General features: G+C 38.3%; 13 protein-coding genes and 1 non-coding gene across 14 annotated transcripts; 10 read left to right on the top strand and 4 right to left on the bottom strand.

Moving 5' to 3' along the window:
* Positions 1–216: 216 nt before the first annotated feature.
* On the top strand, positions 217–3060 carry DOA4 (ubiquitin-specific protease DOA4; the record flags this gene model as incomplete). Its single annotated transcript, XM_446588.1, has 1 exon — positions 217–3060. The coding sequence occupies one exon, from the start codon at positions 217–219 to the stop codon at positions 3058–3060; it is 2844 nt and encodes a 947-aa protein (XP_446588.1).
* Positions 3061–3198: 138 nt separating this feature from the next.
* Positions 3199–4299, bottom strand: DOS2 (Dos2p; the record flags this gene model as incomplete). The annotated part of the gene is made up of 1 exon (XM_446587.1): positions 3199–4299. The coding sequence occupies one exon, from the start codon at positions 4297–4299 to the stop codon at positions 3199–3201; it is 1101 nt and encodes a 366-aa protein (XP_446587.1).
* Positions 4300–4636: 337 nt separating this feature from the next.
* Positions 4637–5290, top strand: OCA6 (protein-tyrosine-phosphatase; the record flags this gene model as incomplete). Its single annotated transcript, XM_446586.1, has 1 exon — positions 4637–5290. The coding sequence occupies one exon, from the start codon at positions 4637–4639 to the stop codon at positions 5288–5290; it is 654 nt and encodes a 217-aa protein (XP_446586.1).
* Positions 5291–5591: 301 nt separating this feature from the next.
* Positions 5592–6110, top strand: RTR2 (putative protein-serine/threonine phosphatase; the record flags this gene model as incomplete). The annotated part of the gene is made up of 1 exon (XM_446585.1): positions 5592–6110. The coding sequence occupies one exon, from the start codon at positions 5592–5594 to the stop codon at positions 6108–6110; it is 519 nt and encodes a 172-aa protein (XP_446585.1).
* Positions 6111–6172: 62 nt separating this feature from the next.
* On the bottom strand, positions 6173–7306 carry RRG1 (Rrg1p; the record flags this gene model as incomplete). Its single annotated transcript, XM_446584.1, has 1 exon — positions 6173–7306. One exon carries the CDS (start codon positions 7304–7306, stop codon positions 6173–6175), a length of 1134 nt encoding a protein of 377 aa, XP_446584.1.
* A 300-nt stretch (positions 7307–7606) lies between these two features.
* tV(AAC)4 lies at positions 7607–7680 on the top strand. The gene has a single exon. It is a non-coding gene; the product is annotated as a tRNA-Val (tRNA).
* Positions 7681–8160: 480 nt separating this feature from the next.
* Positions 8161–8623, bottom strand: LSM2 (Sm-like protein LSM2; the record flags this gene model as incomplete). The annotated part of the gene is made up of 2 exons (XM_446583.1): positions 8161–8394; positions 8570–8623. 2 exons carry the CDS (start codon positions 8621–8623, stop codon positions 8161–8163), a joined length of 288 nt encoding a protein of 95 aa, XP_446583.1.
* A 596-nt stretch (positions 8624–9219) lies between these two features.
* Positions 9220–10854, top strand: GVI51_G04895 (uncharacterized protein; the record flags this gene model as incomplete). The annotated part of the gene is made up of 1 exon (XM_446582.1): positions 9220–10854. The coding sequence occupies one exon, from the start codon at positions 9220–9222 to the stop codon at positions 10852–10854; it is 1635 nt and encodes a 544-aa protein (XP_446582.1).
* A 626-nt stretch (positions 10855–11480) lies between these two features.
* LCB2 (serine C-palmitoyltransferase LCB2) lies at positions 11481–13178 on the top strand (the record flags this gene model as incomplete). The annotated part of the gene is made up of 1 exon (XM_446581.1): positions 11481–13178. The coding sequence occupies one exon, from the start codon at positions 11481–11483 to the stop codon at positions 13176–13178; it is 1698 nt and encodes a 565-aa protein (XP_446581.1).
* Positions 13179–14029: 851 nt separating this feature from the next.
* AIM7 (Aim7p) lies at positions 14030–14479 on the top strand (the record flags this gene model as incomplete). Its single annotated transcript, XM_446580.1, has 1 exon — positions 14030–14479. The coding sequence occupies one exon, from the start codon at positions 14030–14032 to the stop codon at positions 14477–14479; it is 450 nt and encodes a 149-aa protein (XP_446580.1).
* Positions 14480–14979: 500 nt separating this feature from the next.
* Positions 14980–16269, top strand: RPS13 (40S ribosomal protein uS15; the record flags this gene model as incomplete). Its single annotated transcript, XM_446579.1, has 2 exons — positions 14980–15000; positions 15835–16269. The coding sequence occupies 2 exons, from the start codon at positions 14980–14982 to the stop codon at positions 16267–16269; spliced, it is 456 nt and encodes a 151-aa protein (XP_446579.1).
* A 688-nt stretch (positions 16270–16957) lies between these two features.
* NMD4 (Nmd4p) lies at positions 16958–17692 on the bottom strand (the record flags this gene model as incomplete). Its single annotated transcript, XM_446578.1, has 1 exon — positions 16958–17692. The coding sequence occupies one exon, from the start codon at positions 17690–17692 to the stop codon at positions 16958–16960; it is 735 nt and encodes a 244-aa protein (XP_446578.1).
* Positions 17693–18101: 409 nt separating this feature from the next.
* Positions 18102–18356, top strand: GVI51_G04785 (uncharacterized protein; the record flags this gene model as incomplete). The annotated part of the gene is made up of 1 exon (XM_446577.1): positions 18102–18356. One exon carries the CDS (start codon positions 18102–18104, stop codon positions 18354–18356), a length of 255 nt encoding a protein of 84 aa, XP_446577.1.
* Positions 18357–18639: 283 nt separating this feature from the next.
* On the top strand, positions 18640–18969 carry GRX8 (glutathione-disulfide reductase GRX8; the record flags this gene model as incomplete). Its single annotated transcript, XM_446576.1, has 1 exon — positions 18640–18969. One exon carries the CDS (start codon positions 18640–18642, stop codon positions 18967–18969), a length of 330 nt encoding a protein of 109 aa, XP_446576.1.
* Between the last annotated feature and the right edge of the window lie 76 nt (positions 18970–19045).

The following is a 19045-nucleotide window of genomic DNA, read 5'->3' as shown; positions in this document are numbered from 1 at the left end:
ACGCCAAGTGCTCTACAATACTTCAACTATAATAATCTCTAGTATTTGCGGTAGTGTGAGCGATTCATAAGTGGAATTTGGTATTGAAAGCGAGTTTAATAGAATACAGGGCTATACATAGATAGCAGACTTATTCTCAAGTAAGACTGTACCTCATATCTTTGTTTCAGACATCACGCAATAGGTCTTAAGTTAAGCTATTTTGTTAGTTATTTGATGCAGATGGTGCCAAGCAATGTCCCCGACATAGACGTGCACATAGGTCTCCCGCAGTTGATTAATAAGGCGCAAGAGGCGGTAGAATTTATAGTGCAAGAAAGTCGGTGCGATGCTGTTATTATGCGTACTTTGAAACGTACTAGCTCTTTTAGTAACGGTAAGAAACCAAAAGGTACAGATGTCACGAATAATGAAATGAAATACTTGCTTGATCAGTGCCTAGATCACTTGTCAAAACTTAATGAATGCACAAAAGCTATACGGAAAAAAAGTCATGGAAATTTGGATATACAATATGTTCATGCTTACTTTTACTATAAGATAGTTCATATCTTAATGACTAACGTTATTCCTGGTTTAGCTGAGTTCCAAAGCCTAAAGAATACGATAAAGAAAAAAGCAGGCTCAATTGAATCGGAACTCTTACAGATATATAATGTCATATTATCATCACTGATTAGTGATGAAACTATTGAAATTATTCATCATTCAAAGGCTATACTGAAGGTCAATGAAAGTAATTATAATGAAAAACAAGTCTCAGAGAAGCATACACCTTCTGATAAAAGCTCTTTAACTGAAAATGATCAGCCCCAGCTCTGTGCACATATCAATAGCAGCCAATTGGACAAGCTTTTGCGACAAAATAGCAATGATTTACTGATAATAGATGTCAGAGAAAGGGAAAGTTACAATAATGTGCATATTCGCGCTCAAAATATACTCTGTTTGGAGCCCATTGCATTCAGTGAGAATTATACTTATAGAGACTTAGTAAAGAGATCAATGATAACTGCACCAAAAGATGAAATCTTACTTCTCGGAAATTTGTCAAACTTCAAGTACATTATTCTTACAACTGCTCTCTCAAGCGATTTGTTGAAGTCATACTCCAGTAAACTGGACTGTCTGAAAGAAATTTTATACCAATACCTCACAATGCAGCCAAACGGTCGTTTTAGCCGATTGCTTGTTCATAAGGATGGGATTGAGGCTTGGTGTAAAGATGGTTATATAGTAGAACATAGTGATGACCATGAGAAATCCATCGGAGATGATAGTGAAGAAAGCTTGATGGATAGTACGAGAGAGTCTTCAGGTGAATCAAATGAAGTTATAACTACAAAAGACGACAGTGTTTATGTATCAGGTGATTTAAGAAGTTTAAGTTTGCAGGAGCTCCCTGAACTTACTCCTAGTGTCAGTAACTCCATGGATTCAAGTATGATGGCAATGATGAGGCCAGAAGCTGTAACTCAGGGCTATAACAATATCTACCAAAATCCTACAGAACGTAAGGTTAGTAGAAGTTCAAGCTTCAAAAATTTTTTTAATAAAAAGAGAACATCTTCAATGTCCTTAGGGTCTCATACAAGGTCTGTATCAACACCAATGGCTCCAATTAATGATTTGTACAACGATACCAAATTAAATCCAAACAGCTTTAATGACCGATCACTATCAGGTTTATCTCTTGACCCACCTTTAAAGCCAATGCCTATTTCTTATCCCAGTAACCCTGTTATCAAAACGACAAAAACGCAAGCTATGAGTCCTGGTCCTGCCAAATCTGTTTCACCAAGTTCTTTAACATTTGTTGGAGATGATGTGTCTAAGTCACCGACAGGTCTCAGAAGCTCTAGCAATGCAACAATCAAAGAAGTTTTGTCAAGTCCTACTGGCAGAAAATTTAATCATTCAGTGTTACCTAATACAAAGAAGGATTATGACTTGAACTTTACCGTGGGTTTGGAAAATATGGGCAATTCGTGCTATATGAATTGTATCTTGCAATGCATTATGGGTACAAATGAACTGTCACAGATATTTTTAAATAACTCCTACGAGAAGCACATTAATATTAACAGTAAATTAGGTTCTAAGGGAGTCTTAGCGAGATATTTTGCTAGACTTGCACATATTATGCACCAAACTAGTTATGATCAAGAAAAAAAAGCTGCTATAGTTAGACCGACACAATTTAGAATGGCGATCGCTTCAATAAATTCTATGTTTAGAAATACAAATCAACAAGACTGTCAAGAGTTCTGTCAATTCTTATTGGATGGATTGCATGAGGACTTGAATCAATGCGGTAATAACCCCCCATTAAAAGAGCTTTCTGAAGAAGCTGAGAAGAAGAGGGAATTATTATCTTTAAGAATTGCATCGTCAATTGAATGGGAGAGATTTTTGACTACAAACTTCAGTGTAATAATCGATTTATTCCAAGGGCAATATGCATCAAGACTAAAGTGTAGTGTCTGTTCCAATACTTCGACGACATACCAGCCCTTTTCAGTCTTATCAGTCCCGCTCCCAACCGGTACCAAGTCTTCGGTAAATTTAATGGACTGTTTTAATGAATTTACAAAATGTGAGAAGCTGGAACATGATGAATATTGGAACTGTCCGACATGTAAAAAAAAGCAGCCTTCAACAAAGCAACTAACAATTACTAGGTTACCCCGTAACCTCATAATCCATCTTAAAAGGTTCGATAATAGGATGAACAAGAATACTAAATTAATTGATTATCCCTTTAACCTGGATTTGACATCATTTTGGGCGAACGATAAAGATGACCGACTACCACCGGGTGTAAGTATTGATGAATTACCAGCAAGAGGTCAAATCCCTCCTTTCAAATATAGTCTTTATGCCGTTGCAAATCATTTTGGAAGTTTGTATGGTGGGCATTATACTTCTTATGTTAATAAGGGACTATCAAGAGGTTGGTATTATTTTGATGATCAAAATTATAGATTAGTAAAGAAAACGTCCGAGGTTGTAAATTCAAATGCGTATGTTTTATTTTATCGTAGGGTGCATGGTATATAGATACATTTGTTTTTTAAAAGTTTAATATTCAATAATGACATTATGATAAAACGTTATACAATTTGCCTAATTAGTTTATTGTAAGAGTTATAAAACTGCAGAGAGATATGATGCATTATAATCACGATATAGATAAATCTATTCCCAATCATCTTCGTCGTCATCATCTCCAGCAACAGCAGGTATGGTGACAGCTTCTTTAACTTCCTTTGGTTGTTTCTCAACAGGTTGTTCAGATTTAGTTTCAGATATTTTCTTTTCCTTGATTGATTGCTGTTCAGCATCGGCAGCAGGTGCCGTTATACCTTCATCTTCATCATCGTCCCAGGCCACTTCTTCATCTGCATTGTCGTCATTTTTGAGCTTTTCCTCCAATATCCGTTTCCTTCTCTCTTCCATCTCCAATATCCTCTTCTGATGTGTAAAATAAATATTCCAAAAATCTGCATATGGTACTTCCTTAGGAACCAGCTCATTCATCATTTTTTCTAAATCCTTATTAGTTCTTATTAGGTTGGCAATCTCTACGGTTTTGCTATCGGCATTAAATTCTTTATCAAGCGGTAATTTGTTATTTGTGTAAATAGATTTATCTGTCTCTAACATCCTTAGTTCTAACTCAGTTCGGTTACCACCCATCGCACCAACGCTAAGGTCCTTCTGAGTAGAGGGCTCATCCTCAGAGCCTATCACACCAGAAAGCATGGGTTTCCAAGAGGACCAAAAGGAGCCCGCATTGTTCTCCTTTTGAACTTTCTCAATTGCAGCTTTCCCAGTGCTTAATGATTCCGTGACTGATTTACTGACAGAGACGCTCATCTTACTCCAATAAGATTGTGCCAATTTCTCCACTGATTGCAAATTCTCATCCAACTTCTGAATATATTCTTGAGCTTTGGCACTAGTCTCTGGATCAAGACCCAGGTTTAATTCAATGCCGTCATCCCTCTCCTTGACTATTTTCTTTAAGACATTTGATGTCTTCTCGTACTGTTGAGTAACTTTGTCCTCCAGTTCATCAAAGTATTTGTTCACATTGACATCTTCCCCAGTAACTTCACCAGCTGTCTCACCTATTATTTCACCTGTTGCTTCACCAGCTGATTTTCCACTGGCGTCTTCCCTCTTGTGACCTCTGGTCGCGGGCGTCCCCTTGTCAGCATCCACTTTGGTATCCTTAACTTCCGCCTTAGAAGTGCTGCTAATTAAAGTATCATCTTGTTCAATTGCAAAATCCATGGTACAATGCTTAATTGCCAGAAAGCTGTGGTCTCTTACTGTTACATATGCATATGCTTTGGGATGCCCTTCACTCTTGAACCCATTGGGTTTATCCTTATGACTTTTACTTTTGGCAAATGCTTTTTCCTTGTTGAAAAATTCCAAGTGATGAGCTTAATGCTTGAAAGGAATAATTTGGTGAATAGTCATCTATAGTTATAAGTATTGATCCCGTTAGATATAGCAATAGATATATATATTGGAGTTTGATTTCTCTTTTAACTACAGTTTTCTACGTCTAGGAACTTCTCTTCGGAAGTGAATCGGTCTTCTTTTACCACTATTACTACCAGGGATGTCTCTGATAACACCATTGCAATTCAGTACTGTTCAGCCCAATTTGTATAGAGGTAGCTACCCTCGAGAGCTGAATATCCCGTTTTTACGGTCTCTGAGACTCAAGTATGTAGTATCTCTGACGCCGCATTCTTTGGCGGAAGACCCAGTTATGAGTCGGTTTTGCACAGAGGATGGTATTGAGATGATACATATACTGTGTCAAGATGAGAAGAAGAGCAAGGATAAGACTAAACCTAAAGTCAAGAGGAAGAAGAAGACTGTTCCAATTGAATACACTGTAGTTGAGGAATGTGCCCGATTTCTAGTTGACAAGCAGCATTATCCTTGCTACATGCATTGCACAAATGGTGAGTTGATTACTTCCTTGGTTGTGGCATGCCTAAGGAAACTATCATACTGGAGCACAGTCTCAATTCTGAATGAATTTTTAGCATATAATTCCAGCATAAACATCCATGAGCGTAACTTCATTGAGAACTTCAGCTCAGAGATACAAATAGAGAATGTTGATCTGAGGAACAAAGTTCCATGGATGGCCATTCAAGTAGTCAAGAAGAGAGATAAGAAGGATATAGATGATGGAAAGCATGATGATAGTCCTTCACCGATGCCAAAACCATTGCCCAAATTGACATTCCATAGCGTTTAAAAGATCATATTGCCGCACTATAGGTAACTTGATTAGTTAAGTGGCCCTCATAGATTTGTTCATAGTGAATACTCAGTTAAACAAGAATGTAGAACAGAGATGTTCAACTATTATGTTTATTTGTCTTTTCATCTTAATGCTCCTATAAGTGACTTGGCCAGGGGGTCGTCCATGCTGAAAAGGAGGAAAATGGTCAAAGAGGTTTAGGCAAGACAGTATAAATAGGAGTGGACCTAAAAGTGGGTATTTTATTGAGTTAGAATGCTATAGGTATTGTTAAAGCAAGTCAAATATACGGCGAATGGCAACGATAGAAGATGTCCAGTTGATTCTTCGGGATCACCGTACGCATTACCAGCTGTCCCAGAAGGAAGGTGAGATGATAGTTGAGAAATTGCAGCAGTTGCTTACTATGACAGATTGTGCAAACGGTACTGTTCTGAAGTATATATGTGCGTTTTTAACTCCTTTGACATACAGGATGATAGTGCTGTCTAGAAATATTAACGCTGGAAAGTGTGGGTACCCACTATGTCGGTTGACGTTGATTCAAGGTGGATACACATCAAATGAAGCAAGTTCATACTGCTCGGAGTACCATCAGAATTGTTCGCAGTATATTAGCAGGCAGCTATTTGATGAGGACTTGGAATGTCGAATAGGTATTCATTTGAGAAGAGGTTATGACGAAGATTCTCCAGATTATAAGTATCGGATTAGATTATTTGAAGAAGTACTTGACCCTGACGAAATTAGTGACCTTGATGGGATCACATCACAACTATGTACAATGGGGATACGATCGAATAATATTTATTAACGGAAATAAACTGCATAATGAATATGCTAAGATATATAAATTTGTGTGTGTTCTTCGGTTATTCAGTATTTTACATTAATCCCATTTCTTTTCAGTATTGAGCCTATTGACAGCCTTTCAATGAAGGGATTGACAAACGGGAGCTCGTTTTTAACCATTCTTTTATATGTTTTCATATGATTTTGGAAGACACGCTTGGATTTTTTTTGATAGTAGTCATAGACACCTTTAGGTTCCAGGATTTTTGTCTTTAGCTTAGCATATTTCATCTGTCTTTGGTTCAAATAGTTTTCCAAACTTAGTATAGAAGACTGTATTGGACTTAGCCATTGTTGGAGACGTTGACATTTTACCACTTTGGAATCGTTTTGGTTTTGCAATTTAACGCTATTATCTTCGATTTCCACCATTTTCAAATAGCCTTTTGAAGATGTTGCATGTAGATAGCCATCATCTAAATAACGTTCCCATATAGCTTCATGAAGAGCCCAATTTGCATTTTCATTCAATGATTCTACTATTTTACACACTTCCAAGTACCTCCTCTTTTCCGAGGTAATTAGATTTCGTAGGCGCAAGGACTGTTTCTTCCTCTTGTTGAGCATTGATCTAATAAACCAAATCCTGGTTTTGCCCGCCATCGTGAATGAAAGCTTTGCGTGATATCCTCCCTTCTTGAACTGGTTCCTTATAGCTGCCAATCGAAGTATACCTTTTTCATGCAAGGCTAACGGTAGAAGTAACTTTTCTTTGTATTCATCTGGAATATGCTTAGTTAGCAATTGATTTTGTTGTTTCTTTGCGATATATCGATGTAATAAATTTAACCTTGTCAACCTGGTCTTATCTTGTATGTTTTTGTTAGTTTCAATCTCAGTTCTTATCTTCATTAAATGGCCTTTCAACTCATTTTTGGGCTTCTTAACAGATTTCATGAAGCTATCCAGCAAATTATAGGCGTCATTTACTTGATCATCCTCTAGCTTGTCACTTAATAACTTTAGCTCCTTAAGTCTTCTGTATATAGACCAGCTGGACTTATCATTCTTGTGTTTTCGGGCTTCATTAGTTATAACCTTCTTCATTTTATGCTTCACAAAACCGGAATTTATTCTGGAGACATTCCGCAAAGAGTGTCTATACAGGGCCAACACATAGTTTCTATGAGCTGCTAACTCACAGAAATGTGTAATCATTTCAATCCGCACACTCTACCTTTAAAAGTTGGCTAAGCAATTTAGTATACACAGTCGATATGAATTCCTCAAACTCTAACATGCAAACATTCTATGGCACATTAAGGGTTGTATTTATTCAGGTCTCTTATAATTATGTTCCACAATCAAAGATATGGAAATCAAATTATATGTGTTTTGAACCAACAAGAACCATTTTAAAGATGAGTTGGGATATCTCAATACCATCATTCATTTTTTGGCAACATTTCTATCTTGTTTGGTTGTCAGTTTCATTCGTTTATACCAACAAGTTAATATGGTTTCGTGGTCTAGTCGGTTATGGCATCTGCTTAACACGCAGAACGTCCCCAGTTCGATCCTGGGCGAAATCATTTAATTTTTTTTGCCTCTTCGCGGCATTTCTCTTATAATTCAGAGTTTCAAGATTAGACATTCTTTTATCATTGTTTTAATTTGGTTTCTCATTACTAACTTACATCTAGAAAGAACTCAATTTATAATTCTGAACACAATTTTTTTTGGCAAAATTATGCTAAGAAAGCAATTCATATTTTGGCGACTTTGGTTGACTTAAAGAGCATCCATTCGCAAGTGTGATATAATTCAGCATAGATATACAAAAGCAGATAAACGTTCTCTGAATATATCAAAACTTCATATAATAATTCTTTAAACATTAAAAGGTCTTATATATGTTACACATAATGAAAAGAGAATGACGTTTTTTAGGAACTATTGTCCTGGGTTTTTCATCGGGCTCTATTTATTACATCAATTGAGATGTAAACGATATGCCAGTAGTCAAAATGGACCGCTATTAATAAGATGTAAATTCCAATACCAGTCTATGTTCACTTTCTATCACTTAGGTGTTCTCTTCTGGTGGCATCCTGGAGTAGGTTAGTGTCAACCATGTTCTTGTTTAGATAAACATACCTCACAGTAGAACCTCTGATAAATATATTCCTCACAGAGCTTAGGTGTGGATATTTCTTATCATCATTGCATGATATGTTATCCAGTTTCAAGTTAAGAAACTGATCTACTGACTGCAAAGTGCCCTTTATTTCTATATCATTCTTTAGCTGGATTGACCACTTGTTGAATTCCACATGTATCTCATCTTTACATTGATAATGGAGTAATTATATGGAGTTTCGACATAAATGTTAGTAGATGTACGGTTTTTGTTTTGTCTAGGATACTGTTGCTATTGTATCCTTGCTTAGTATTACTTTGTATTAGTAATGGCTAACATACCTGAACAACCACCTCTTGATCAACAAGAGTTTTGAAAAATGAAAAGAAAAGCATTTAGTTCCTGATTGGTGTTAGTTTGGGTATCTTGTAGTGTGAAGCAAAACCCTTTAATTACAGCTCTAATCTCTTCACTTATAGCTGCCACTTCCCATACTTCGCAGCTTTTTTCCAAACTTTTTCAAAATTTTATTTTTTTTCATGGGGACCCTCGATGAGCTGTTGCTATAATAGTATGAATAGCAAGAATATTAGTAGTGAATTGGACCCGAATAATTTAATAACTATTGCAATTCTTACTACTCAAGGTATCTATAATTGAGTTACTTATTTAGCATTGGTTTCTGGTTCGCATTGATAGCATTGATGCCTACACTATGCGTTCGGTAGGAGAAACATAGCATTGCTGTGGATAATGTAGCTATAAGTACCGCAAGAAGCGTAGTATCATATTTAGGTAGCTATAACATCTGCAAATTACCATAGCTGCCTTTCTAGTAACGAGTTTGTCCCTATTGGAGTGTTGTTGTGATTACTCTACCTAGCGAATTATAGATTAAGAGTATATAAGCCGAACGTTTGAAAAGAGTGATAAAAGTGAGTCATTACTATAGTGAACAAGTCTGCAAGATCCCTAGAGAAGCATTATACAAATGAGCAAAAGCGTATTGAAGATATCCAATGCGCTGTTTAGGTCTTCTCTGATGAAGAATGTGCCGCCAGTGTTCAGCAAGCCGGTTAAAGATTTCGAGATACTCACTGGTGAGAAATGGGTCATCTGGGGTAACGGTAAGGCCAAATTCATGAATGTGTTGTCTAACAAGTACCTATGTGACCCCCCACTGTCGTTACAGTACAATGTCTCAAAAGATGGTGTTACGCTGCCTCGCATTGAGCAGGTTCAATTTAAAGGTGCCATTCCAACTGCGCATCTCAGTGCTCGTTATGAGTTCTTCAAGGATGAATTCGATCAGACTTGTAAGAAGTTTATCCTAGACAATGCCATTGGCTCGAATGCAGTGGAGTACGATGTCAGTACAACTGATAGGGTAGTGGATATGGGACTCTATGATTTTTTGGTCCGGGAACTCAAGCTTGAAGAGTTACAGAATAGATGGGCCATGGGACTGAGTAATGGGCAGATGAGGAGAGCCCGTTTGGCTAGAAGTTTACTGAAACAGCCAGATTTGATACTGGTGGATGATCCTTTCTTAGGGCTGGATCCCACAGCCACAGCAATCATCTCCAAGTTCTTGAGCAATTGGGGTGGTGCTGGCAAAGAAAACAGCTATCATTCTCCTGTTGTGATAGGTCTACGGTACCAGGATACAATTCCAAGTTGGTGTACACACATATGCTGTGTCGACCCCGAGTCTGGCATCAAGTTCCAAGGACCAATTAACGAATATAGAGACGCTATCGAAAACAAGAGGGCCTCTGTGATTGAGGACTTAAAGAATGCCAAAACGCAAAGGAGGAAAGAGATTGGACTTTCTGGTGCGAGTGAGGAATACTCTATTGACGATCTGATATCGCCACACCCAATGTACAATTGTGCCTCCCACGAGATGATCAAGATGCCACCCACAATTGAATTGAAGGGGCTAGGTGTTACATACAAGGGTGAGCCCGTGTTGGAAAATCTGCATTGGCAAGTCAAACCGGGATCCAAGTGGCATATCAGGGGCGACAACGGTACTGGCAAGTCTACGCTGCTGTCGCTTTTGACCGCTGAGCACCCGCAATCGTGGAACTCCAAAGTTGTAGAGAACGGGGAGCCCCGCCGGACAGGCAAATCCAACTACTTCGACATCAACAGCAGGATCGGCATGTCCTCTCCTGAACTGCATGCCATTATCCTGAACAACTGCGCCGACAGACTAACGGTCCGCGAATTCATAGCCACTGGGTTCCACCAGGGGTCATCCAACAACTTCCTCCCCCTTTGGGACAAGCTGGACGATAGCCAGAAGCGCATAGTGAATATGTACATGAACTACTTTGAGCTGGACCTGATCGCGCGCGACAAGACCATCAACCAGCTCAGTGTCAGTGAGCAGAAACTGGCGCTCCTGGTGAGAAGTCTAGTGAAGATGCCAGAGATACTGGTCCTAGACGAAGCATTCTCTGGTATGGAAGTCACGCCAATGTTGAAATGCCACGAGTTCCTAGACCACTGGCCCGGCACAGTGCTTGTGGTCGCACACGTCGCGGAAGAGACACCGGCCTGCCACCACTACCTCCGCCTGATCTCCCCAGGCCAGTACGAGATTGGAGACATAGTATGAGCAACAGTACAAAGGCAAAGGCAAAGACAAAGGCAAAGACTATAAATAAGGTAAGCGTAAGTAATATATACTGTATGTATTGGTATTGGTTAATATCAATGGTCTAGCATCACGTGTAACAACATCACCTAGTTCTGTTCTATAGAATTAATGTTGAGAAATCAAAATGGAAGAGTCACGTGCACTACGGAACTTTCTGTGGATTTAGATGGGAAAAAAATGGAAAATGATGAGAGCCATGACATGGATCAAAGAAGTTCTTCGAGAAGATTGTGCAGTCGCAGTCGCAGTTGCAGTGGGAACAAAGCCTCGTCAGCTTCGATTGGATCAAAGGCTTCAGATGATAACGTACAATGACCAGACCCCCCCCCCCCCAGTGAGAGGCGAAGCTCTAAGAGAATGAGGGAGAGATCATTGGGACGCCAAAGCAAGAGAAAATTTGGTGTTGAAAAAAAAAAGGCGTTAAAGGAAGGAGCCCTAAGCTAGAAAACTGCCAAAAAAAAAAATACAAAAAACACAAGCTGGAAATTCTGAAAAATTGGACAGTCTGAAGTATAAGCTATAACCGATTTTATATCCACATAAGGAACAACCACAGTTCTAGACAGTGATAAAGCCGGTAAAAGATGTCGACGAATGGTAGTACTGTGAGCGACTACAAGTATGTTCCGCTTATCAAGCACGAGCCGTTGAGCGATGAGCAACAAAAGGAGAACGAGTTTGGTGAGTTGACGTCTGATGCGTATAGGTTTAAAGTACATTCGCGGGAGGGTAAGCCTATCCGGAAGCCTGTGATAGACACGCCTCCTTACTATATCTCTCTGGTCACGTACCTGAACTATTTGATTCTGATTATCCTGGGGCACATCCATGACTTCTTAGGTATGAGGTTGCAAAGAAACAAGCACTTGGATATCCTTGAGCATGACGGTATGGCGCCATGGTTCTCCAATTTTGACAGTTTTTTCGCCAGGAGAATGAAGATGAGAATCGACGACTGTTTCTCCAGGCCGACCACTGGTGTTCCGGGCAGATTTATCCGCTGCATTACGCGTATCTCCCACAACTTGAATGAGTACTTCACTTACCCAGGCACCACTTCCATGTGCCTGAACTTGTCCTCGTACAACTACCTGGGTTTTGCTCAAAGTAAAGGTCAATGCACAGACGCTGCGTTGGAGAGCGTGGATAAGTACGGTATTCATACCGGTGGCTCCCGTACTCAGATCGGTACCACGGATCTGCACAGACTAACAGAAGAATTGGTCGCCGACTTCGTTGGTAAGGAAGACGCCATGGTGTTCTCGATGGGTTACGGTACAAACGCTAACTTTTTCAACGCGTTCCTGGATCGTAAGTGTCTAGTCATTTCCGATGAATTGAACCACACATCCATTAGAACAGGTGTCAGACTTTCTGGTGCTGCTGTAAGAACATTCAAACACGGTGACATGGAAGGCCTGGAAAAGTTGATCAGAGATCAAATCGTGCTCGGTCAGCCAAAGACTAACCGCCCTTGGAAGAAGATTTTGATCTGTGTCGAAGGTTTGTTCTCCATGGAAGGTACTATGTGTAATTTACCTGAACTGATTGCCTTGAAAAAGAAGTACAAGTGTTATTTATTCGTTGATGAAGCACATTCTATTGGTGCTATTGGTCCTACTGGACGTGGTGTCTGCGAGTATTTCGGTGTCAACCCACATGATGTGGATATTTTGATGGGTACATTCACCAAGTCATTCGGTGCTGCGGGTGGTTACATCGCTACTGACAAATGGGTTATGGATAGATTGAGATTGGATCTAACTACCACTAGTTACGCTGAGCCAACCCCAGCCCCAGTCCTAGCTCAAATTGTTTCTTCATTGAGAACCATCAAAGGTGATATATGTCCAGGTGAAGGTAGAGAGAGATTGGAACGTATAGCTTTCAATTCTCGTTACCTGCGTTTGGCTCTATTGAGATTGGGTTTCATTGTCTACGGTATCCCAGACTCACCTGTTATCCCAATGTTACTGTACTGTCCATCTAAGATGCCTGCCTTTTCCAGAATGATGCTGCAACGTAAGATTGCTGTTGTGGTTGTCGCTTACCCAGCAACTCCATTGATTGAATCCAGAGTTAGGTTCTGTATGTCTGCATCGATTACAAAGGAAGATATTGACTATCTTCTACGCCATGTCGATGAAGTCGGTGAAAAGCTGAACCTAAAGCTAAATTCTGGTAAGTCCAGTATCGATGGTAAAGCCCCAAGATGGGATATAGAGGAAGTTATTAGAAGAACACCAGAGGATTGTAAAGACGACAAATACTTTGTTCTTTGATCTGCCCTCTTTAAACTAGTACTGCTCACGCAATTATATGGCGTTAAGCCATTAGAAGAACGTATAAGTTGTTTATTTCAATTCATGAGACGATGTTTTACACCTAAATTTTTATTTTTATTCTCGTATTATTATTAGTATTGTTGTTACCTCTTTTTCGGCACCCCGCACCCCATATTTGCATACAAGTGGACTTAGAGTAGAACAAGATATCATGAATTAACTATTAGGTACATGCGGTACTCTTACAACTACAATCGTATACTATTCATGTTATTGATTAAGTTGTTTTTCATATATCTTGTTTACAAGAAATCCTATGCTAGTCACCTGATGTCCTTGCAAATTTTGATAGATTCTCATTTCACATTCTTGGAGCCCCAAAAATTACATGTATATTTGGTTCAACTCTCTTTCAAGTATCTTACTTATACCCTTTGACGCATTCGGAGTTTTCACTATCTATAAATCGAGTGCCTGACGCTCCAACATGCCCTGTTGGTTCTGGCCAGTTTTTTATAGCCATATACTGTATAATAATTTTATTTAAATGCACATAAGTCATTTTTGCTCTTCGGCTCAACGTATAGATAGTTTCTCACATATCCACGTCGCTATTGGCAGCATTGCCGCCACCTACATTATGACTACCGTCAAAGGATGACTTAAACATCGTGTATGTAGGTTGAAACTTCGTATGGAGGTAGCTGGTGTCAATCATCATGTGAATTCAAGATGTATCCATTTTAAAGGGGATTCGATTATATTTGAATGTATTTTTGTAATTTCTCAAATATCATTGCAATTGGGTCAGTTAAAGGAAATATACGGTAATATCAATACCAAAAAATATGTCTAATTTATATCAGATTGACTCCGAGACGAAAGAAAGGATCAGGAAGTTTCGTATCTCCACGTCTAGAGCCGATACTATTAAAGCTCTGCCGTTAAAGATAGAGCCAAAGCCATCTTACAAGATAGTTATTGAAGAAGATGAACTAGAAGAATTGGACGAGGCAGATGGTTTAGCTGATTATGGTGAGGCTTTGCCGGACAACTCGCCAAGGTATGTTCTTATTGCTTATCCTCTCACTAACAAAGACGGTATTAAACAGACACCGTTAATTCTAATATACTGGATACCACAAACAGTAGTTTCCCAAGAATGGAAGATGCTGTACGCCGGTGCTCTCGAGTTGATACGAAACGAGTGTGGTACGTCTAAGCTGGTAGAAGTCACTTCAGGCTTAGAAGATGATTCAGATGTTGAGGAATTGATTGCGCAGATCGAGACAAGATAAATTTTTAGATATTAATTATTATCCTTTTTTATTTCTGGATGTATTGAATCAGATCAATATAATTTTTACAAAGATGGAATTAGGAGAAAAGAGGCCAGCGTTTTAATTACACGCTGGAAATAATATAATCAACGTGACATAATACATTTCCTTTATGACTGCTCTAAATGTAAAACCCATACACCAGAATTGGGCCAGACTTTGTTCTACGTAATTTCTGGCACCAATGTTAGTTGAATTACCTTATTAGGTAATCCTCCATATTATCTAACTTTATAATTATGGTGCATGTGATATATACCTGTTTACGTCGTATTATAACGCAAATTCCAAATTTTTTTCTGAAAAATTTCACCAAAATCGGGTCTTCCGCGATGAGTGGAGCAAAAACTATTTAAGCTGAATGATGGTATTTCCAGGTATTTACTGACATACATCTCATTTCATTCTTAGTACTGGTTATAATATAATCAACCAAACACACATCGAAATCAGTCGCCATGGGTCGTATGCACAGTTCCGTATGTCTCTAATATTTCCAAGTCTGAGAACTCCTGGATCTTGTGAACATGCATCTTATGGTTTGAATATATTGATTTCAATTGGCAACTGTTTATATGCAGAATGGAATAGATAAGGATCTGAATGAAAGAGAAACTTAGCTTATTTTGCTTATGTTATCTTTTCTTTTGGCTTTATCTCTCCTCATTCACTTCGGTGAATTCAAAGTTTTAGGATCACAAAGTATGTGAGATCGTAAGGTCTCGTGTATGTCCGGTCTGTGCACTAATTACAAACCAATTATCTTACTTTCAGAAATACTGAAAGGAAATTTAATTGGGGTGACATAGGTAGCTGGGTGATACCAAGTTTTATTAAATAGATCTATGGAGATTTCTTTTGGGGATTGCATTTACCATTATTAGGGATGATTTTCTGTCTGAACTACGTTATCATTTAATAATGATGATAATGAAGGTGTTTTAGATAGAAATATCGTAATCCCGGCATGATGTATCCGTTTGAGAAATGCTCCTGTTTTTTAAGAAACTGGTGTATCAGCAATTGCTGTGATCCTTTTACCTTGTTTTCCTTTATAGGAAAGAGGATAGAAAAGGTTAGAACGAAAAAAATAACAGTAGGTGGAATTACTTTAGGTCTCTTTTATTGTTTTCATTTGCAACAGGTGTTGGTTGGAAATAATAAATTTGAATCAATAAGATAAAATACATGTTACAAGTCCTCTGTTATTATTTTACTTTTATGAACCAGTTTTACTAACATTAATTGTTTTCTAATCTAATGCTATCCTCATTTGAAATGTGCTAGTGTAAAGGAAACTCTAATTAATACAGGGTAAGGGTATCTCCTCTTCTGCTATTCCATACTCTAGAAATGCTCCAGCTTGGTTCAAGACTTCCACTGAGTCTGTCATTGAGCAAATCATCAAGTACGCCAGAAAGGGTTTGACCCCATCTCAAATCGGTGTCTTGTTGAGAGATGCTCACGGTGTTACCCAAGCCCGTGTCATCACTGGTAACAAGATCATGAGAATCTTGAAGTCCAACGGTTTGGCTCCAGAAATCCCAGAAGACTTGTACTACTTGATTAAGAAGGCTGTCTCTGTCAGAAAGCACTTGGAAAGAAACAGAAAGGACAAGGACGCTAAGTTCAGATTGATTTTGATCGAATCTAGAATCCACAGATTGGCTAGATACTACAGAACCGTCGCTGTCTTGCCACCAAACTGGAAGTACGAATCCGCTACTGCTTCCGCTTTGGTTAACTAAGCGCTCTCACGTCTTATTATTTTCCATTATATTATATATACACTACGTTTATATATATTTCTACAATAGAAATTAGATTTTGAGTGCATTTTTTAAATTGTTCTTTTACATATATTCTTTTGCAAGTTAATAATACAAAAATCTCATAAACATATTGGTGTTGCTCTAATTAGGCAACTTTTCAAAAGTTGTCTAGATAATCAGATCAGCTTTCGCTCCGTCTTCTACCGATCACATGTCTATCTAAACAAGAGATGGTTGTATCATATTATCTTATCAATAATATCTACCCCCGATCAACTCAAATTTGCTGATAATTGTTTCATAAAGTAGCTATTGGAACACAATAGAGAGATAATCCCGCTTTAGTTTCGCAGAGTCGATTATTTTTCCTTGCTCGCGAAGGTAGTACTTGTAAGGAGTAATAGTATTTTTTTGGCAAGCATTGGCCAAACTCATATATCTGGTATAGAGATAATGATTTGAATTATTTTGCAACAAATGGAAACGTAATGAAAATTCTTCAGCAAATTCCGTTTGAGAATAACGCTAATATAGCAATATTTAGCATTCAATGACAAAAAAGTACCTCAATACTAGTTTTAGCACATATCTTGAAAGAGATTACTCTTATAATTGAAGGTGTCATTGTATAAGCTCTATTTTGGTAAAAACACTAATTCTGACTTTATGGAGTCCATAGTTTTCCACTTCCCCGAGTCGCATAAACAGTTTGATCGAAATTAGTCTTTATAACCTCTTTGCCGTCCATATTTTCTGATTTTGCAACTCCACGCTTCAACATCATGCTATTGAACTTCTCACTGTCTCTAAAAGAACGATCGTTCATATCTTTTGATATTATAGAATCGGCATCAACTATTGAACACCACGGGATATGGCATTGTGAGGCTATTTTTCTGACTTGAGGGTCCTCTGTAACTAAAATCCAACGAATTCGGTCATCATCTTCTAAATGGCACTTATACACACAGCTTTTCAGTAGTATTTTAAACCTCTTTGGTAACTTATTCAACGAATCAATTGTCGCTTGACCCTCTGTACAATAGCTCAAAACAGTAGGCCAAGTGACTGCATCCAAAATATCTGGGAACTCGATAAAAAGCTCTAAATCTGATCTCAAATCTTCTTCTTTTTTCCTCCCAATGACTACATGGTTCCTTTGGCCCTCAGACGTAGCTGTTTCAAGCTTATCGATGAACTTCAGAGCCTCCTTCGCGGAGAAACTCTTATGTCTATATTGCAGGAAGTTAAGTTCTTGAAGCGTAAAAGTTGGAACATAGAATCGCAAGTATACATTTTTTTTACCGTCCACATTACCATTGCTCTGGCACCACCTCTTAACGTTACCTAAACCTTTCTCAAACGCTGAGGCATCCAGAATAAAATTATACTGGTTCATTGCTTCAAGTTTTATTATCTTTACCTCCACGCTAACACTCAAACAATAATATTAAATCAGAGCCAATAAGTAATCCTGTCACCTTTCTTGTGTTATTATCTGTAATTGCTCAATGTGGGCCCAATGACTAGATTATCCACGGGGGGGGGGACATACTATAGTTAACAATGGATACATTTGTTCAGTTTTGTTATCACCGTTTCTTGATTATTCTAAGAGTGGTCCGTACAACCTTTGAATAAGACTGGAAAATTTTGAAAAAAATCAAAACTTCAAATTTTAAAACTTGCGATGAGCTCATCGCAATACACTAGAATCTACAAGAGACTATTGAAGCTATATCCATTGTATTTCGAATTAGATTATTACAAAAAGTTTAGAACGTCAAACCCCAGTTTATATTCCAAACATGCCACAGAAACCATTGAAGGTAACGAAGAAAGCCAAGGATCCACGGAGAGTTACTAAGAAGCAGAAGAATCTGAGGAAAGCTGCTCCAATACAGATCAAATCTAAGAAGAAGTCCCTACGCCACTTGAAGAAGCTGAGTAAGACTTCATCTTTGACAGAGGCTACAGAAAGATTGGTTGCTAGTAAAGTCGGTCACTTGGAGTTGTTAAGAGGTACCAGAAAGGAGATTGAGGCTGCTAACAAGAAGAAATGAACTATATACTTTGATACCTGTCTTTAGCTATATTTGTACACTAGATATATTTTGAGGAAAACTGCATATGTTAATAAAGAAAGATTTACCATTGACGACTAAATTCTATATGGCATTTTGATAAACGTACACATGGACATTTATTGTATCATTCGGGGTTATCCACAGGCAGTGTGGCTCTTCGATAAAATGCCGGCTTTTAAATATAATAAAGCGTATGAACAAAGACTTCCTTGAGCAAAACATATTACTGCAAAACCCACCAAGAGTAACTATTTAAGACATGACTGATTATGTGAAAGAGGCAAAGGATATGGTTGCCAATAATAGGCTATTCCAGTTTTCTGCAAGCTGGTGTCCTGATTGTGTCTACGCTAGATCAATCTGGAATAAATATCATGTCGAGAATCAAATCCATGTGTTTGACATCGGCTCCCTAGACAAGGAGATTCAAGCAAAGTGGAGAGATGCCTTTGAAGAAGTATTAGGTGTTAGAAACCTACCAACAATTGTCGTTGACGGTAAAGTTTGGGGAACTGAAACCAGACTTCATGAGGTGGAAGACAATGGTTCTTTGAGTGATGAATTGACTAAGATGGGATTCAAATTATGAATATTACTTATAGATTTATTTTAGGCATATAATCGTATATATTTCATAGTGTAAGAGCACCATTAAGCATACCATT

This window comes from Nakaseomyces glabratus, chromosome G (assembly GCF_010111755.1).
Source record: "Nakaseomyces glabratus chromosome G, complete sequence".
Classification (NCBI taxonomy): Eukaryota; Fungi; Ascomycota; class Saccharomycetes; order Saccharomycetales; family Saccharomycetaceae; genus Nakaseomyces; species Nakaseomyces glabratus.
Note: the sequence above shows the minus strand (reverse complement) of the source record. Positions and strands in the feature narration are given on the sequence as shown.